Here is a 20,549-nt window from a genome sequence, read left to right on the forward strand (position 1 = left end):
TCAGTTAATTCATTTTTCCCCACAAACCACTATTAGGCAACTATACATGTCATGCTTATCAATTTTCATATGACAGTACACATAATGGTATACCACTGCATTTACACGAATGTTGCACCTCTAATACATATTTTTAATGTTACTGGGAGTCTCCCATATATTTTGAAAGAATTTTCTAGCCTTTTAACATGCCAGTTCGTTTAAATCAAAAAGACAAAAAAGAGACAGCAAAACTGTATGATGTGAAAAAGATTAAAGTCCATGGATATTTTTAGTGGTGCTGAAAACACAAGATCAAAAGAGACAACTCAGAAAATAAGCTTTAGTCTCACTCCCCTTCTTCCTCCAGCTTTATTGATAGTTTAAAAGTACATTTCTATGTTCTAGGACTTCAGTTGCATTTACCTTCCCACTTAAAAACTGAGTACAAGCAAATGATATTTTTTTACAGTAGTCTAAGTGATATTGTACAAAAATAACATTTTTGATTTCTGTGAAAACATTCACCTTTACTCCCAACTCCAAATCTTATTTATCCCTCCTACGCATATTGCGTTTTAAGTTTTGTTTTTATTTTCATTTTTCCATCTGCGCTGCAATCATGGGTTCATACACCTGATATTTCTCGAACAACTTATATGCTCTGCACAGTCCAACAACTTGCGCATAACAAAGAATGTAGTTTTCTGAAATAATTCCATGTTTATCCTCAGAATGTGCTGTAAACTTGCTCGTCATTAGCATGTTTCATTAATGTGTTCTCCACTTAGCTGCGTACTGCTGGTTGGGCCCGGACAGATCTGACCGCTGAGTCCTGTACTGCTTCATCCAGGTCAATCACTCTTAGCCTAAGCCATCCCCACTGATAAAACCACAAACGCAAAAATCATCCCCAGAAGTTCACACTTCTTTTTTTCCCCCTCCTCAATCTCTCAACGAGGCTTCGTTCGACGAGCTCGGAGAGACTGAATCGACATCATTTCTTTCCACTAAACTCATTCATCCCTGTTAACCAGTGGCATGGAAAGGGGGTTCTTTAACAAAGCATTATACATAACACCTCTACCAAACTAAACATAAACTTTTTTTGTATTAAATGCAAGAAAGTGGAAATTTTGTTTTCTTTTTCCACCCCTTTCCTCCTTTTACGTGTCAAGAGCTCACTGGCCTGGGACTAGCCTCTATCTGCCAACCTTTGGCCAGTGAAGAGGATTCAGAGAAAATAATACAACCATCAATCAGAAAAAAGGAGGGGCAACCAAGGAAATGGGATTAAGCAGTGGCCTCGATGGTGCATTCTTTTGCCAGGTGACCGGATTTGCCGCAGTTGTAGCAGTTGACTTCGCTCGCCTTACTGCACTGCACAGCAACGTGGCCGATCTCGCCACACCTATAAGAAATACATAATTTGACAGATCAATACATTTGACTAAGGAACAAAACATTTAACTTCATCAAAGCTAATTCATTAAGTAAAACATTAAAAAATAAAAGGGCATTTGTGGTTCTAAGGAGTTAAGAAAGGTTAAAAAGGTTAACTGCCAGAAACTGTTGTACACTTGCATGTATACATTCCCATCACAATTCGTTATTCTAACACCTTTGTACTTTATTGGCTACTGTACTGTGTGAAATAATAGTCATCTATTTACCTACCTACAAAAATGTAATTCTAATACTTCCTGCTCAAACATGTTAATTGAGCTGTCAGGCATATGAAAAAAAAGTGTTCAATAAAACTTCAATAGCATCATATGTAAGTATTATAATGTTATTATTTTCACCTGTAGCACTTGACTTTTTCACAGCCTTTCTGAATGTGTCCAAATCCTCCACAAGAGTAACACTTCTGCTCATTGGCGTGGTCACAGTCGCGAGCCACATGGCCGGCCTTGCCACAGTTGTAGCACACCTGCTCCCTCTCCTTTTTGGGCTCCTTGCAGTCTCTGGAGATGTGGCCTCCCCTGCCACAGTTGTAGCAGGCTGCAAAACATGTCCATAAAAGTTAGTAACCAAGCTAGCCTCTTTTTATTTTAAGTTTATTATTTCTTAGATGAAGAATTAAAAAAATATATACAAGTTTTAACAAAATATAATAAGCACTTCACAGTTAACCTTACCATCCTCAGTTCTTTCACAGTCTCGAGCAACATGGCCAGGCTCTCCACAGCGGTAACAGAAAAGATCTAGAACCAAAAAATGGAAATTTAGTGATAATCGTCTAAACAGTGCAGAAATATCAATACGCAAGCCTATAAACAGCAAGTAATATGAGAAGCTCTCACCTTTTCCTCTTCCGCGACCTTTGCCACGTCCCCGTCCAGCATTTGGACAGTTCTTGATCCAGTGGCCAGTGCGGCCGCACCCAAAGCACTCGTTGCTGCTCATCCTTTCAACCTATGAACTAAAAGTGTTGAAAAAAGATTCCATGTTACACTGTACCTGTTGTAGGACTGACTGAGAATGGAATGGGACAGGGCAGAGTGAGCACATGGGCAGGCTGAAAAACCATGTGTTGAAATTAGCTGCTTTGGGGGGTGTAAGCAAATGGGCAATGACATCAGTCAGTCAGTCATTACCACATGTCTCCATGTGTCAGTTGGGCTTAATATATTTGTTTGAAAGTGTATGACAACTTAAGAAGCATAAAAGGTAAGTAACAGTAGGAAACAACAAAAAAAGTCTAAGCACCTTAACACTGCAGTGATGTCAAAATAGCTAACTTGCAAGATTGAAGTCATTCTATTTTAGAATTGAAGTTATTATTTTTTTTTTCAGAACACAAACAGCAAATACATATTTAAATACAGATTTAACTAGAACCAGTAATTCTGATTTTGAACTCTGATATAATAGCATGCACAGGTTTAATGCAGTGTCCTTTTAGAGTACAGCAACCTGACTAGGTAGCTTCCCAGATAGCAAAAGTATGCAGAATCAACGTTCATTTTTCCAGCTCTAATTCACTTTTGTGAAAACAGACTCAGTGTTATGGTTTTATATTATATTATATATGTATTGTTTGCATTAAACATGCTTTTTAATTTACATTAAATATGCAGATCTTATTTGTATACTATTTTTATAGCCTGCACTGTTCTGTGACAAAAGGGACACTTAAATTAAAACAAGTATTATTGCACCAATTATTATTTAACGGAAGCACTGTATGTGTAGAAGAGCCTCAACTATTCAATGCCTTTAAGTAAACGTTGCTTCAATGTCAGGATTTCAACACTATCAAAAAGAACATTAGGCAAGGGACGTAAAAGTTATTTTAAAGGTTGTTTTTCAATAACCAACATTATAAGACCTAATAAAACTAAATAATATTTATTAAATTGCCTTTACTGTCAAATAGAATTATGTTAATCTTCTGCATATATAAAAAACTGCAAAGATACTGCAAAACACCATATTACTCTTACTGTTAGAATACAGTCGACACTAAAATACACAGCTTAGGTTAATGGAACAAAAAAAACACGTTTATTTAAAGTTCTTTGCTACCTTCTACTCAGCTTTTGTATATATAAATATAACTGCAAAATGCCACATTGATATTACTGTTCAGTGACAGTAAAATATCAGCCAGATGTTTAATAAATAATGAAACTAAGACACAAATGAGATAATAAAATTATCAATGTCAGAACTTAAACACTAACCGATGAATACAAGGGAATACGTTAAATAAATGTTCTTTGCTATGAGAGTCAGCATGCTGCTGTGGAAACTGAGGGGAAACTATGCTAAGCTAACAGTCCGCTGAAGTGCCAGTCCGTTTAGGTCACCGCTCAAGTTGTTTTTGCCCTTTTTCAAGCAGTAGAATAAGAGTTTTTTTCGCTTTCAAATCGGGATAAACTGACCTAGTGAAAGAAATACAGGAATAAACCCCCTTTTCTGACAGAACTGACATTATTTCATTATTTCTCTCCTTCTCCTCTGTCGACTCACCGCGTTCAGGTTGGTTTCGGTCGGTTCCCCGCAGAGTTCCACCCACGGACCCCCGTAAACACTGCCAGTCCCGCGGCGTCGTGTTAAAGCTATTCCTCGGAAACCCGCCTCCTCCCTCAGCCCCACTCCCTCAGGATTATTAAAAAGCCCACGGAGACATTTTAGCTCCGTATCAGCTCAGCCATCGTCTCCCTTTTCCCGCGCAGAGCCTGAAAAAACACGCACGGTAGGCCGAAAACGTGCGTTCACATGTTTACCTCCTCCACACATTCCGCCACAGCGGCTTGGTTCGGCTCTGTTCGCCGTTTCTCGGCTGTTCTACCAGAGCGCCGACCCCCTCGGACCGGGCCGCGGGGCCGCGCACCGTGTATTTTTGCCGTTTTCGTCCTTTTAAAGCCACTCACCTCGGCTACGTGAGTCGTCGCTGTTTATGTTCGGTTCCTCCTCTCCGCGCTGCGCCACACGCGGTTTGCGCACGGCCCGCTCGCGCTCCCCCTCCCGCGCGCTCCCGCCCATCGCGTTTTTGCGCACGGCCCGCAGGGCAGGCGGCTCTCCAGCGGGGTTCGGTTTCTTACCCCGCCTCTATTCAGACAAGTCCCGCCCTCCTGCGCTCGGATTGGCTGCAAGCATCATGCCCCCTGCGTTTGGATGGGCTAAAAGTTCATATTCACACTCACAGCCATGAAATGGGTTTACTGTGTTTATTACTTTTAAATATTCGTTTTTAAATGATGTTTAATAATAAATAGTAAGAACACTACTGGTAAAAAGTTTTAGAACACCCCCATTTTTCCCCTTTATTTTTGCCATTTAAGCTCTTGGGGTTCAATCAATAACTGGAAACGGCAAAAAATTCACCATACAAAATTTTGTACACTTAGTAAACTGCCAAGGCCTTTAAGGAAAACAAATAGTAAATTACTGAAACTAGACTCTAACGACTCTTGGAAACTGAAGGAAACTGGTACAGGATAAGGTCTGGCTGACTCACTTGGCAACGTCTTTATCTTAGCTTAACATTGGACTCAATTTCAGCAGTGAAGGGAAAACGTAGATTTTTAACAAGTGAAGTTCAGCAATAAAGTCATTACTGAGAAAATAAAGTCATTACTGGGCCATGCAGCACTGGACAACTTATAAAATAGCAGTGTTCTAAAATTTTGACTGGTACTGTGTATAAATTCAATCTTGTTTTTCTCCCTTTTTTATTTTTTTGTGACTTCGGTCAGCGTAAATCAACCCTATGTTCCACCCTGTTATTTTACCTCAACACAAACATAGTGACAAACAAAAACTTTAAACAATCAATACATTCTTCAAAATTTAGTTTAGTGGCTGCCTAATAAACTCACAGTTTGGAGGTATAACAATAGTTAAAAAAAAACATTTAAAATTATGATAAACAATTAATAATAATAATAATAATTTAATGTTTAATTTAAATTAAACCTAAGAAAGTATGTTTGTAAAAAGTGCATTGGGCCTGGCTACCTAATAAACTCACAGTTTGGAATAATAATAATAAAAATATATATATAAAATATATGATCAACAATTAATAATAATAATAAAGTGTTGGAACACAAAACTTTTTTTCTCTTTTACTCTTTTTAGAGGTTTTTAAATCTCCAAATCAACTTTGGTGAAAATTATGCACAGCTTGTGAGCGAACTAGCCAATACCAGCACAGGGGGCGTGGCTTGTGCGAATACAGGTGGGAAAAATAACACCACCTGAAATTCGTTGATTCAAACAGAAGCAAAACGTAAACAAACGTAACCCGCAGTGGGGTGTGTGTGTGTGTGTGTGTGTGTGTGTGTGTGTGTGTATGTGTGTGTGTGTGTGTGTGTATGTGTGTATGGGGCAGTGTTTACTCTGTACTATATTTAATTTCATGATGGAAAACCTTAAATTAGTGCTAATAGTGGCGATAAAAGCCGAGTATCCGACAGAGTTTCCACACAGCTGGATGATTTCAACAAGAACTGACAGAATTTCTCCAGTGTATACTGACGCTAATGTAAACAGAAGGAAAGGCAGTTGTAAAAACTCATTTCTTGAGTCAAAATTAATTAATAATGCTAAAATGTTGCTATTTTTGGGATCTAAGAATAGCATCGTTGACTAAATAATGACTGGGCTGCACCTTAATCCGTTTATTCCTTCTTAGGGAGTCTTGTAGCAAAAATAATTGCAGTACACGTTTATTGTCATTTTAATAAAATTACCATTTTATGCCACCAATATAAGCATAGCAAAATAGCATAATAATTATGAAATTACCCTGGTTAAAACATCAATTAACTTTTAATTATTAAGAACATTCACACATTGGAAAACATCGCTGCAGATCAATAAAAACGTATATTTCGATATTTTTTGTCTATTGCTTGAACCATGGAGTTGTTCTCTGCACTGTGTAAATAATTGTGAAATAATCAATTGAAATTCTTGAAAAATAATTTGAAGAATATTTATTCACCTTCGACACAAACAACAGAGAAAAATAAGCTTTAGTAAAAACGTTTTTTAACCTAATGCCTCAATTCATGATTATTTACAAAATTTTAAGGCATACGTGTAATAATGAATAACAATTTATAAATGTCAATTTATAAATTAGTTTAGACATTACTTAAACATTTAACAATGTTTATTATTTGTCATCCTGTTATTTGTGACCCTGTGACCCTTATTTTAAAGTGTTACCAATAGGTCTAAATTTATAAGTCAATAAATGTGACAAGCCGACCTGTAGCAAATTGATGCTTAAATTATTAAATTAGGTTATTGTGGGTTAAGGTTTGCTCATGCGTATATATGAGTACTAAAGCATAAATCATGCACAATTTTATTCAGAATGGAACATAAAGAGAGATAGAGACAGTGAGAGAGATAGAGACAGTTAGAGAGATAGAGACAGTGAGAGAGAAATAGACAATGAGACAGAGAGGAGAGAGAAAGAGAGAGAGACAGTGAGAGAGATAGAGAAAGTAAGAGAGAGAAATAGACAGGAAGAGAGAGGAGAGAGAGAGAGGAGAGAGAGAGGAGAGAGAGACAGTGAGAGATATAGAGACAGTGAGAGATATAGAGACAGTGAGAGAGAAATAGACAGAGAGAGAGAGAGAGAGAGAGAGACAGTGAGAGAGAAATAGACAGGGAGAGAGAGAGGAGAGAGAGAGAGAGAGAGGAGAGCGAGACAGTGAGAGAGATAGAGACAGTGAGAGAGATAGAGACAGTGGGAGAAAGGAGAGAGAGAGAGAGAGATAGACCGTGAGGAGTCATCTTACTGATGGGACAGAATCTCACCCAGATCAATACAGCTGGTGCTGTGGTCATCGTCTACTGTTAAGGTGGTTTTGCCCATCCCAGCTTGCAGCACTATGGTAGGATTTTTTTGTATTTGTTTAGCAATGATCTGTTAACATAATTCAAAGTTAAGTTCACAATGTATATAAATCAGTTTGTTTAGCTAAATTTGTACTCAAATCCTTTTTTGTTTGGTGTGCAGGTCTACGCCTGTTCTGCAGTTGGTGCAGGCTTGAGGGAAGGCCTTAAATCTCAGTGGTGAGGATGTCGTCCCGCTGTCTCCGCCTCTGTCTCCGCCTCTGTCTCCATCCCTCTGGCCATGTGAGCTGGGTGCATTAGTGATGTCCTGGGATTTCCAGACAGGGCTTTCATTTACCTGCGAGTTGCATCTGCATTGGATTTGCTCTGGTTGTAATTCCTTCTGTTTTTTGTTACCTTTAATTAACAATGTTCTGGGTGCTTTTTTTTAAAGAGATGGTGAACTGAATTATTTATTGTTTTTTCTTTGTATCATCAGCATTTTTTTTATAGATTATGGATGGGGATCATCAAAGTGAGCAATGGTTCATGGTTCTTGGTTTGACTATCATGGACTGCTTCACCTGACCATTGAATCATTCTGGTATGTAGCATTTGCATGTGGAGGTACTAGATCTTGCATTGTTGCATGTTATTGTGGTCTATTTGTGGCCTTATCTGACATACTAGAAGCTGAAGCATGAATTAAGTATATATATACATATATATACACATGTGTATTTATACTATATATATATATATATATATATATATATATATATATATATATATATATATATATATATATATATATAGTATAAATACACATTTAAATATATTTATGTATTGTATACTTATACACAGTATATATATAGTAATAAAACTGTTAGGCTAGATTTAAGTGCAGTAATAAGTAATATACTCGGACATTAACGCAAAAGCAAAAAGTGACAATACACAAGGTGAATAATGTAGTTGACCAAAGAAAAACACGTACCTCAATTTTTTTCTGTGCAAATATCTGTGCAGAAAAGTCCAATAAATTTAAAAAAAGGAAGGACAATGCAACACTATATTTCTATATATATATTTGAATAAATATAGAATAAAGTACAGAATAGAGTTATAGTACAAGCAGTCCTGTTTAAGATGTACATGTGGCCAGATGATGGCGCTTCTCATTCACGCAAAACATCAGCTTTCCATTTGGGCTGAATGAGCTGATTTTATGAGAACACAATAATACTTCTGGCTTTATTACTTTTCAAGTCAAAGCTATTCTTTCTCCATATTTCATTTTTGGACAAGAAGCAGAAAGATAACATAAACAAGAAATGACAGAACAATTTAAACATCTAAATAATTTATAACCTTATTACAGTGTCCATTCAAAATATCTGCTTCAAATGTCTCTGCAGAAATTTACAGGACACGTGTCTGCACCTCCTGCACAAGATCCAAACCATATCGCTTCATCTGTTAAACATGGTGGAGGGAGGGATGTAGAATCTGCAAGATGTTTCACCTTTACCAAATTAAATTTTAGAAGTCTGAGAGTTTTCTTCCTTCACTATCCAAATATTTGAGAATACTTAAATGATGTTGAAGTCTGGCAGCAGCTTCTGCATTTTGTTGGTTGCTTCTCAGTAAACATTTCTTGACCCTCTTCATTTCCTAATCTTTTCAGTATGTCTTTTTATCTTTTCATGTACTTAACTGCCTTGACTGGAAATCAAATAATGAAAAGACTTTTCCACAGCACTGTGCATTAAAACCATTAAAACAAACGTTAATAAATAAAGATAATAAAGAATTTAGCTGTGCTAGGAATTTACAGATATCTGAAGTTTAGTTAAATCTGGTTTCTCAAATATATCTTAAATCGGTTTTGGATATTTTTGGACACTTGTTATAAAATTTACCCTGAAAAAAGTGAAAGTGAGATGACGTCATGCCGTCGCCACCTCCCGCGCCAGCCCCGTAATCATGGCGGAGCTGCCCGAGCTGCTCTCCGAGCTTCTCTCTGAGGTCTGAGCGGTTACGGGGGTTCTGATGGGTCCGGTTCGGGAGAAGCTCCGGGCGGTTTAACGGAACCGGGTTGAACATGCGGAGCGAGCAGCTTAAGCACGAGAGCAGCGCGCGAGTTCCTGCAGCTGCGGATGAGTTACTGATCCTCCGGTCGGACCGGCGACCAGCTGCGCCCGGAGCCTCCGCGCGCTCCTGCTAGTCCTGCTGTGAACCACAGCCTGACTGAGTTCAGTACCTGCAGCTTCACCTCCCTGCAGAGCACGAGCGACCGGAGAGACACAGCGAGGTACTGCAGCGTTCCACCTGTTTCACACCTGTAGACTCCTGTACTGTAGACTTACAAACTTTGCAGGCTTGTAAACTTGTATGCCTTTGTGCTTATCTACTTGTAGACTTGTGTGCTTGCAGTCTTGCAAACCTTGTAGGCTTGTATACTTCCGGACCTGCAGGCAGACATTGTACAGGTGCTGGTCAACGAATTAGAATAATTTGAAATAGTGCAATCATGAAATTCTTTGAATGCATTTTTTGTGCAGAAAGCAAATCAGGTGTTCACCGCACCTGTCCTACTCGTTAGACTAATCACAGAACTCGTTACCTGGAAAAAATTTGCTCAGCTGAGCTTTCCAAAAGGCCCATTTAGGCCATTTAACTGTGACACTGTTGTTTTATTGAATTAGAATAATGGAGAAACCGTTTCATTGAATTAGAATAAATGCTCAAATTTTTGTTTTCTGTGAAGAGTGTTCACTGTGCAGTATAAAGTCAGGGTTGAGTAGAATTTCTAAGTTGTAAAATCAATCATGGGTAAGCAGTGCGACCTCTCAACCGGAATAGTGGCTCAAATTCAAGCCCTTCGCCAACAAGGCTTGACCCAAACTAAAATTGCTGAGCAGCTCGGCATCAGCCAGTCTTCCGTCTGCAAAGCTCTCAAGAAAAACTGCAGCAAGCGCACCAACTGTTCCGGCGTCCGAAAAACTTCTGCTCGCGACAACAAGCAGCTGAGAAATATCGCAGTCAGCAACCGGTTCAAGTCCACTTCGGAGCTCACCGACTTGTGGAACAAGCAGACCGGCGCTGACGTCTCCAGATCAACCACTTACCGTCATCTGCGCGAACGCGGCTTCAAATCTCGCGTTCCAGCAGTAAAACCGATGCTGAACAAGAAACAAATGGAGAAACGGCTGAAGTGGGCCAAAGAACACGGCGAGTGGACTGCTGAAGACTGGCAGAAAGTGGTCTTCAGTGACGAATCACGCTTCTGCATCTCCTTCGGTGACCAAGGTCCTCGTGTCTGGTGTCGTGGTGGCGAAACCTACAACCACGAGTGCGTGAAAAGATCCGTCAAGTTTCCCCAGAGCGTTATGGTCTGGGGATGCATGTCCGCTCGAGGTGTAGGGAAACTCTGCTTCCTCAAGAAGACTGTCAATGCTGCCGTATATCAAGATGTTCTGGAAACGTTCCTGATTCCGACTGTTTAGGAACAGTTCGGCGAAGAAGACTTCATATTTCAACAGGATCTTGCACCGGCTCATGCGGCAAAGTCGACCAAAGATTGGTTCACTAAAAACAGCTTGAAGTTTTGGCATGGCCGGCCAACTCGCCTGACCTCAATGTCATTGAAAACCTTTGGGCCATCGTCAAGCGGAAAATTCGCGACAGAAAGCCTACTACGCTGGACCAACTGAAGCAGAACATCGCCACTGCCTGGGAAGCTGTGAGTGCAGAAACTTGCGACAAGCTGGTCAAATCGATGCCGCGGAGACTTCAGGCAGTCATACAAGCCAAGGGGGCAGCCACAAAATACTGAGAAAGTGATGATTGTAATTATAATAAAAATTATTCTAATTCAATGAAACGGTTTCTCCATTATTCTAATTCAATAAAACAACAGTGTCACAGTTAAATGGCCTAAATGGGCCTTTTGGAAAGCTCAGCTGAGCAAATTTTTTTCCAGGTAACGAGTTCTGTGATTAGGACAGGTGCGGTGAACACCTGATTTGCTTTCTGCACAAAAAATGCATTCAAAGAATTTCATGATTGCACTATTTCAAATTATTCTAATTCGTTGACCAGCACCTGTAGACATTTGTACTTATGTACTTGTAGACTTGTAGGTTGGTGTACTTGTATACTTGTGTACTTGTTTTCTTGTACACGTGTGTACTTGTAGACTTGCATACTTGTAGACTTGCATACTTGTAGACTTGCAGACTTAACAGGCTTATAAATGTGTAGAATTTCAGACTTTTGCACTTGTAGACTTGTGTACTTGTAGACTTTGCATAATTGATAGACTTTTATACTTGAATACAGACAGAGTTCACAAACTTTACAGGCCTGTATACTTGTCAGCTTGCTGACTCATAGGTTTGCAGACTTGTAGATTTGCAAACTTGCAGACATTGCAAACTTTGCATACTTGTTAACTTGTAGACTTGCAGCTTTGTGTACTTGTGTGTTTGTAGACTTGCAGACTTTTAGACTTGTATACTTGCAGACGTTGCACACTTAACAGGCTTATAAATGTGTAGACTTGCAGGCTTGTGCACTTGCACTTGTCTTGTAGAATTATGTACTTATGTACTTGTAGACTTGAGTACATGTAGACTTTGCAGACTTGTTAGACTTGTATACTTGAAGACAGACAGACTTCGCAAACTTTACAGGCTTGTATACTTGCTAACTTGTATACTTGCACACTTGTAGACTTGTGTACATGTAGATTTGAAGACTTGCAGACATTGCAAACTTTGCATACTTGTAGACTTGCAGCCTTGTGTACTTGAAGACTTGCAGACATAGCAGACTTAAAGGCTTGCAGATTTGTATACGTTGCAAGTTTTATACTTGTAGACTTGCAAGATGGCAGACTTGCAGGTGAGCAGACTTGTAGAATTAAACAGTGTTTCTTCGAGCAGCCACGCAGAGCATTCTGATAGAATTAACTAAACAGCTCTGAGTCCGTGGTTTCGGTTTAACTAAGCTTTAAGCTAAAAACAAAGCTTAAAACCTACTTTAAATCTCTACAGGATGCTTACAATGAAAAGAGCAAGGAACCATTCTTGTTTATCCACGAACCTTCCAAAACCTTGATATGGTTGACATCATGCAAATGTTATTTTTTCTTTTGGATTTGCTTGTTTGGGTTCTCCAAAAACCTTAAACAGTAGTTAATTTCTTGATTACTTAGACAAATATTTGACATGCTTTGATGTGTCTAACACAATCACCTTTGCAAAAAAAGTTTCTTTAATGGTTCTTTATTGAAGGCAGTGCTTATAGAAAACTGACATCTATGAACACAATTTTAGCAATAAGTGTTCTGTGCAACCTTAAGAAAACGTTATCTGAAGATGTCTGTGTGTGTCGAACCTCCACAAAAAGAAGTGGGTGACACTAGGTACAGTAAACTATATATATAAAAAAAAACTGCTGCACCTAATCCAGTTAAACAGGAAAATTTACACTGTTTGTGCTTTGTGTTCTTTAATGACTAATGTATTTAGAGTATTTAAAAGTGTATTTTGCATTACAATAACACAATTCATCCGAATGCAATAGAATATTGTCATATTGCCCAATCTTACTCAACAGAGATCCCATAAATTGGATACTGATATGGAAGCTGTTGGTTGAAATTTAAACAGCAACAATTTAAGCAATTTTCTGCCAACACTGACATGATTATGGTATACTGTACACTGTAATTTGTCATCCTTATATAGATGCAAAGCTTTGTTTAACCTTTTTATATCCTTTAAGCATTATGTGGGAATGTGTTAAAGGCAGGGGACGGGTAAATAAATGTGTCTTCTGTGTAAGATTTCTTCATGACCTTTTCTCTGTGTTTGTACAGGCTGATTGTGCACTTTTGCACCAAAACAAATGTTTCTTCTCTTTGGCCTACAGTTCTCCTACAGCATGACTTGCTTTTCTAATGCTAAGATGACTGGGTTGACTGGTATACAGCAACCATTCAACCATTCACAAGTCCTAATTGATAGGGCATGGACTTGGCTCAGGCCTAGCTAGATGTACTGTAGCTGCCAACATCAATGCAGCAATGTACTCGCTAAAGAGTTTTCCCCTCCCCTCAGCTCCCCTGAGGCCCCAGTTATTATTCCTTCTCAACTACTAGGAAGTAGAGCAAACATTAGCTATTTTAGCACTTGGCCTCATGCCTAATGTTCAAGTGGTCTGAAAGCTAATGGAGAGTTTAGAGTGGTGAACTGGGTTGTGTTCTGAGCTCTGTTGTTAAAAAGCACAATGGAGCTTTGAACCCTGTAATGCTTTATGTTGTTGGAAAATCTCTGTTTTCGTAATTAAATAAATGAGATTTTCACAATATGATAAACGTGTAAGAAGTATTATGATTTTACGGTGTCAGAGAGTACTATAATTCACTATTCTCCCTTATGTTTATGTTTTTTCTTACATTGGCCGTTAAAGAAATAGAAACAGGATATTCATTAGTTTTACAAAAGTTTTGTTATACTCATTGTTCCAGTATTACTGAAAGTTTATGTAAAATCTTTCCATTTTTACAGTAAATAAATGAGAAAGTTGCATGTAAGGTATGATCAGTGATAAAAGATTGATCTGCTGATTTCTCAGTTAATCAAATGATTGGTTGTTTTTTAAATTATAAAAATAGTATCAAATTGGTGGGGTTCTCTGCTCTATCAGATATTAATAGGGCTGTCTCTTGGCAAGAGATTGGCAACACAATACTTATTATGATATCATTAGCAAGGTAATATATAGAGATTGTTTAAATCTATTTTTTATACTAGTAGTGTAAAGAAAACACCATCATATTTATAAAGAGTAAAAGAAAAGTATACTAATTATAGTCAATCAGAACAGTGGAATTTACAGCATTAAATGAGCCACTTCTGACACCAATCTGTACTTCAGATTGGTCTGAAATCAATAAAAAAAACAATAGAAATCAATACTGTGTATTAAGTATTGCAAAACAAAATATCATGAACATTAATATATATCAGTATTTTCTGACATTCCTAGGTGTTAAGCAAATGTACAGTGTATGTTAACCATACATTTTTATATCATTCTCTTCCTAACAACTATATACTAGTGCAACCCTAGAATCTTTTCACATGAGTAAGGGGTCATTGGCCTTCATGTGCCAGCCAAAATCTGGAATGAATGCAGGCTAAGATTTTTGTTTGTTTAAAGTGAAATGTTCCCTCAGACTTCTTACTTTTGTTCCCTTTAGTTGTTTATTTGTTTTAACATCTCAGAAGTGCCATCTGCTTTCAGTGTTGGACGGAACAGTTGTACACACCCATGCTCTCTAGTATGGAACCGCTGAATCAGTGCCACCCCAGGATTTGCTATGGCTTTCCTAATTTACAGATGCAGAGCGAGTAAAGTATGTATTGTACATTTTAGCAGATGTGGTCTTCTTAGGCTTAAGTTCTTATTGCTGCTGCGTTTGGAACTGCTCTGGCTTGGCCTAGTTGACTTGTCCTGAATCGGTCTGCTCATTAAACAGTCAAAATACACTAATTGTCAAAAAATACTACTCACCCCGGATTGCTGCAATGATTAAAGGTGTGGTCTAACTAGACAATGGGTCTTGCCACTAAAGTGGGTATAAAAGTACTTCTGTCATTGGCCTATGAAACACTGTCGTAGGCTGATTTGGAGTGGTGTACCTCCTGGTGAAAGATCTTTGGCTGCTAGACATAACTCTTACATGTTTCCCCAACTGCTTATGTGATTATTCAGGGCCGCTGCTAAGGTTTTGGAGGCCCTAAGCATAGCTGGTCAGGGAGCCCCCCCCCCCCCCCCCCCCCAAAAAAAAAAAAAAAAAAAACACACACACACACACAAACACAAAAGGTTTACGCAAAATTTTACTATTTATTAAAATTACACATGTAACTGTGAATATTTACAACGTTATAAGTAAGGCCAATAACAGTGAAGAACAGCACAAGAGTACTATTTATAATGTATAAATAATAAATGAAACGATGCATGTCTATTTTAAGCAGTGGACACGTCATTTACACAAGCCAGCCTTAAAGGTTATGAAATTATCGTTTATATTCGTGGTGTATTTATATCAGCCTGTCAGAATCTATAGAGCTGTCTGATCCTGCTGTCATACAGACCATTTGGATAGTGCACTGACGGCATTAGTCAATAGGTAGGCTACTCTGTTTATTAATTTTTTAATAAAGTCACTAAAAATCTTCAAACTACACTACTACTATTTGCAAACGTGCCACGTGCCTTGCAATACCCAGATTAGTTTCTAGTTAAGCGTTTAAAGCTACCAAATCAGCAAAGCCAACGTAGCTCAGGCAACACCACTGAACATGAAGTAATCAAAACTATTTAAACCTTTATCATCGAAGTTACTCACCAGAAAGGGATGCATGGGCCTCATCTTTCTGCTTCTTTTTCTTCTTCTCAGCTCCAGACTCAAACCGTCGCTTCATAGTTGAATTACCATTTAGTAGCAACTTCGCGCGGTGAACTTGTCTCCTGCCAAACTCAAGTAGCGTTGCTACTTTAGTTAGGACTAAGGTTGCCAGATAAGTTACGATTTTCCTATTTGTTTATTTTATTTTAAGTTTTTAACTTACACAAATATTGCACTGGACAAGTTTTTGTATAGAATGGCCACATACACTTTAAAAATGGTTAAACATGCGCAAGATTTAGCGCCTCCATGCATTTTTTGATTATTTATTTGACTGGAAAATGTCACATCTGGCAACAACCAACAGAGCAAACCGAGCCGTGCCATTTCAGGCAATAGGGGTGGGGGCATTATATTATGCACAAAAATAATAACGTGCCGCTTTTAAGTAGTAGAGTAGGTGCCCCATGCAATGTTTAAAGACAAAAAAGATGAGCGTATCATAAATAATTCACATTGGGTTTTAAATTTAATAATGTCATAATTTCAACACATTTCATTCTCAGTCAATTTGGCTCCCTGCAACTGCAAAATGGTTGAGGCCTAACGCTGGCTGCGTTGTCTGCGTATGCAGAGCGGCGGCCCTGGATTATTTGGGGAATCATTGCATACAACAGTTAGTTTCACACCCATAATAGTGATGCGTGGGACACTAACGGCTCAGCATTATGTATAGGACATCCTACTGCCACATGTGTTGCCCCTCATGGCAAGGCTTTCAACTGGCATTTCCTAATTCAGCAGGATAATGCTCGCCCACACACAGCAAGGGTTTCCTGGGAATGTTTCTGCCAGATTGCAACATTTTTTGCCCTGACCAGTCACCAGATTCAGCAACCTAAGGGTGTGCACAATCTACCGGCTTAGCTGCAACATATGTGGGTAAATGTGCTGCAGGAATAAAATATGGGTTTTCTCTGTTATCACTACAATAAACTTTTATAGAACTCTTTTTAAAGAGTGAAGGAATAAAAAAATCTGCATAAAAAGTTTCCGCCATGCATGCACTCCTCTAGCAAAGATAATTATTCGTTTTTCTACTTCTGCTTTTTATCTGCTGGATCAGGTTTGTGACGTTTAAGGCCCTGACTTGTAGTGAAACCACATGCTGATGGAAAGATCAACAGCGTGACTTTTGCCTTTTGGTTAGTGCACAGACCAGCTGAGCGAGTTTTAAATGTCGGACTGATGCATGAGCTGTGCACCTCTGCAGGCTGCAGGGAAAACAGGAGGAGCAGTTTAAACCGAGAACAGTTTCGTTTTGGTGGTGGTCCATTCTATCTTTTTTGTCTTGGCAATTGCTATCTTGGTTGAACGTTTTTTACGTAGCAACAGATTTTTTTTCCCGACATAAGAATGAATGGTGTGCAAAGGTCTCATCACCATTGTTATGTCAGAGTGATACAAATACACTAGTAACACCCAACTAACCACTTGGGACACCAAGCAACCATTTGGAAACATGAGACACCATAGCAACCATCACTAAGCTAACACCAGGCAACACAACAGTGATATCTCCTTGCAGCATTCTAACACCCATCTATCAAACACCTAGCAACATCATAGCAACCATCTGGAATACTATAGCCTACCTAACACATGGCAACAATGTAAACCACATACGATGCCAGCTAGCCAACTGGTTTCTATGGTAGCACAAACTGGTAGCATATTAGCAACCTCCTGGAATACCGTAGCTACCACTTAGCAATAATAAACAGCTGGAATATCATAGCAACAGTCTAGCAGGAAATTAAAACCATTCAAGCTGTTGCATCCTGTGGTCTTCTCGATTTTACACATCTTGCAATCAAATTCTTTCAGCAGTGCTCCAGAATCTAGAAGATCTAGTCTTCTCTGGACATTAGAGACAGTTACTCCAACAAAAGCAGGATTAACGCTTTATTAATACACTTGATTGATTTCTAAAGAAACAATGAATGAAGAGGTGTCCCAATACTTTTGTCCATATATTGTATGTGTAGAGCATGGGGTTATCAGCTGTGAGATTATGGTGAATAATATTCTTTTTAAGTATCATTACCATGTACAGTAGGGCAGGATGGTGAGAATGTTTTAAAATAAACCATATACTATCTTGTCTGTATTGCAAGCATCATTCTGAGCTGTTTGCAGATTAGATTGTCTCTGGAAACAAAAAGCAAGTAGAAAGTACATACAGAACCTAATGAAAGTTTAAGAATGTCCTCTAGCAAAACAAAACACTTTGCCAAAAAAAAGGCTTTGTATTAGTATGGTTAGATCGCAGTTTATCAGAACATCTTTGCGTGATAACAATCACCCTATCAGGCTCGTGGTGGTGGCACAGTGATTAAGCACTCCTGCATAGCGCTGCACTTTTTTAGCACAGCTGCAAGTGTGACAATGTGCACATCGCTTTTGGAAAGATCAGCCACTGGGATCAAGACATAATGTACAGACTTGGATTGCAGGCACGGTGGTGGTGATGTGGATTCAGACTTGTTATGTGTAGGGCTGCATGCTCTACACTTTCGAAATAAAGGTGCCAAAGAGGGTTCACACCTCTCGTTTTGTCAGCCAAAGCTACAGAAGAGCTTTTGGTTTCCTGAGGGAGGAGGCCCCAGATGGTATATGTTTTGCCAGTATCTGAGCTAGAACATCTGAGGGCCCTGAGTTACTGGTTTGATGAGACAAAAACAGCTTTTGGTTTAAAATGAGAAGCTTGTTGTGTTTGAATGTTTGTATGTCCTTTCCATCACATCTGTGAAAAATGGTGGTAGTTGAATTATGGTTTTAGGTTTAGGACGGCTTACCATCACTGATGGAACAATGAATTCTAAATTATTATACTAGTAAATTCTGAAAGTTAATGTCAGGACATCTATTCATGAACTGAACCTCAAGAAAACGTGACATATGCATTAGGGTAATGACATTTAGCACAGAAGTTGTTCTTTAGGAATTTTAATAAAAAAGTCTAGCCAATGTTTAGGTCAAATGTATGGAGAAATGTAGAGATTTCGCACATTTTCAAGGACGACTGCAAGCTTATGTAATTGACATTTGACTATTCAGTGGTTTGCAGTTGTTATTTATTTATTTATTGATCGTTGTTTTTTGGATCATTTCATCTGTAGATTGAAATCTGTGGCCCAGCATAATGGAGCACATTCAGGGAGCGTGGAGAACCCTGAGTAACGGGTTTGGATTGAAGGACTCTGTGTTTGAAGACACCGGTATGTCTCCCACCATTTCCAAGGGCTTTCCTTATCAGCGACGTTTGTCAGATGACGGGAAAATCCCAGACTCCTCAAAAGCAAGCACAATCCGTGTTTACCTGCCAAACAAGCAGCGCACCGTGGTAAGTACTAAAGTTTACTAAAGATTGATCACATTTGTGCACCAATTCTAAACCCATAGGCATTAGTTTGAAGTCTGTCTCACTTTGCACCTCTAAGAACAGGTGTGAAGGTGAGATTTTATAATCTGATTCATTTGTGTTATTGTCAGGTGAATGTTCGGCCAGGTATGACTCTGCACAACTGCCTAATCAAAGCGCTGAAAGTGCGGGGGCTTCAGCCAGAGTGCTGTGCTGTGTTCAGGCTTCATCCAGACCAGCCCAGAAGGTAAACTAGCGGTAGCTTTTTGGTAATGCTGGCATATATTGGCTAATTTTTATTTACATATCACTTTCTGGCCATTTGCCAGCTTATATCTGTTCTCTGATCTCAGTTAATAATAATAGATATTAGACACGCTCTATTGGCTGGATTACCTGACAGGAACAGAGAGTTTTTAGTGAACTGGGGAAAATCTGCTTTTAGCTACAGTGCACCAGAGAACTGGAGTTCACTACAAGAAACTTTAGCTCACTGGGATCATTAAATCATTTTAAATGTTTAGTTCTTAAACACCATCAGAAAAAAAATTTAGTTCCAATGTTAAAAGATTATTTTTTTCAATAATTTTAGAGTATTGGTTAATTCATCATGACATTTTTTGACATCCTGTTCAAACAGTAAACTATTGTGTTATTCTGCAGGGTGATATATTTTGGCTTGGAAGTTGATATAAAGAAACTATAATAATCTTCCCAATTCTGTCTTGTTCTGCCTCACGTTTAAAAACTGATCATTTTCTCAATTTAGCAAAAAATACCGTGTGGATTGGAATACAGATTCTACCTCACTGATTGGAGAAGAGCTGCTGGTGGAGGTTTTAGACCATGTACCCCTGACTACGCACAATTTTGTGAGTGTTTTAAAGTACAGTACATGCAGAAACATAATAATGTGTTGTGTCAAAATGTCTACGAAGGAATGCACTTATAATTAATTCATTTTTATGGCCAGTTTTTGAAGTCTTTTCCTGTGAGTCAAGTCTTGAGACTCTTGGGAGTAAGTGTGAGATTTAGTATAGTGTCTTTTTTGACATTCAAATAATCAGCCTTTTAATAAAGAATAACATTCAGTCAAGGAGAAATATCTTGTTAGCTTGAGAGTAAATCCAGCTTCTGTTTTAGACAGTTTTTCTTTGATGTTAATTGAAGCAACAACAAAAAGACAGTTTTATAACTTTCCACAGGTACGGAAAACGTTTCTGAAGCTGGCCTTCTGTGACATGTGCCAGAAGTTTCTCCTGCATGGCTTCAGATGCCAAACCTGTGGCTACAAATTCCATGAGCACTGCAGCACCAAAGTCCCCACCATGTGCGTCGACTGGAGCAACATTCGACAGCTGCTGTAAGTTTGAGGTTCTTTACTTTATACTGTTTTTTTTTAAACCAGGG

General features: G+C 38.6%; 2 protein-coding genes across 5 annotated transcripts in view; one reads left to right on the forward strand and one right to left on the reverse strand.

Moving 5' to 3' along the window:
• Positions 1–316: 316 nt before the first annotated feature.
• On the reverse strand, positions 317–4,489 carry cnbpb (CCHC-type zinc finger, nucleic acid binding protein b). 3 transcript variants are annotated; one of them, XM_007229621.4, is made up of 5 exons: positions 4,362–4,489; positions 2,286–2,404; positions 2,121–2,186; positions 1,785–1,983; positions 317–1,390 (listed from the first exon to the last, which is right to left on the reverse strand). In XM_007229621.4, exons 2-5 carry the CDS (start codon positions 2,386–2,388, stop codon positions 1,273–1,275), a joined length of 486 nt encoding a protein of 161 aa, XP_007229683.1. In that variant the 5' UTR covers positions 2,389–2,404; positions 4,362–4,489; the 3' UTR covers positions 317–1,272. The 3 variants fall into 3 exon arrangements, with proteins under 3 accessions (XP_007229683.1, XP_022538122.1, XP_022538123.1); XM_022682401.2 differs by having other exon boundaries at positions 2,121–2,404; XM_022682402.2 differs by lacking the exon at positions 4,362–4,489 and adding an exon at positions 3,958–4,355 and having other exon boundaries at positions 2,121–2,404.
• Positions 4,490–7,523: 3,034 nt separating this feature from the next.
• Positions 7,524–20,549, forward strand: part of raf1b (Raf-1 proto-oncogene, serine/threonine kinase b) — a 29,986-nt gene continuing 16,960 nt past the window's right edge. Inside the window, exons 1-5 of one of the 2 annotated variants that reach the window (XM_022682404.2) lie at positions 7,524–7,888; positions 18,898–19,121; positions 19,271–19,386; positions 19,909–20,011; positions 20,345–20,502. In XM_022682404.2, the coding sequence (XP_022538125.2) occupies positions 18,921–19,121; positions 19,271–19,386; positions 19,909–20,011; positions 20,345–20,502 (578 nt within the window). In that variant the 5' untranslated portion in view covers positions 7,524–7,888; positions 18,898–18,920. Of the gene's footprint in view, positions 7,889–9,172; positions 9,599–18,897; positions 19,122–19,270; positions 19,387–19,908; positions 20,012–20,344; positions 20,503–20,549 lie in introns of those variants that run through there. The other variant, XM_007229623.4, reaches the window with a different exon arrangement.

Source organism: Astyanax mexicanus, chromosome 24, assembly GCF_023375975.1.
Source record: "Astyanax mexicanus isolate ESR-SI-001 chromosome 24, AstMex3_surface, whole genome shotgun sequence".
Lineage (NCBI taxonomy): Eukaryota > Metazoa > Chordata > Actinopteri > Characiformes > Acestrorhamphidae > Astyanax > Astyanax mexicanus.

Excerpts from the sequence above, each read along its gene's own strand:
- cnbpb (XM_022682401.2), bottom strand. The coding sequence starts at position 2,388 with ATGAGCAGCAACGAGTGCTTTGGGTGCGGCCGCACTGGCCACTGGATC. Across the intron at positions 1,984-2,120 it reads CTGTGAAAGAACTGAGGATG|CCTGCTACAACTGTGGCAGG; the intron begins GTAAGGTTAACT and ends CATGTTTTGCAG. Across the intron at positions 1,391-1,784 it reads GAAAAAGTCAAGTGCTACAG|GTGTGGCGAGATCGGCCACG; the intron begins GTGAAAATAATA and ends TATTTCTTATAG.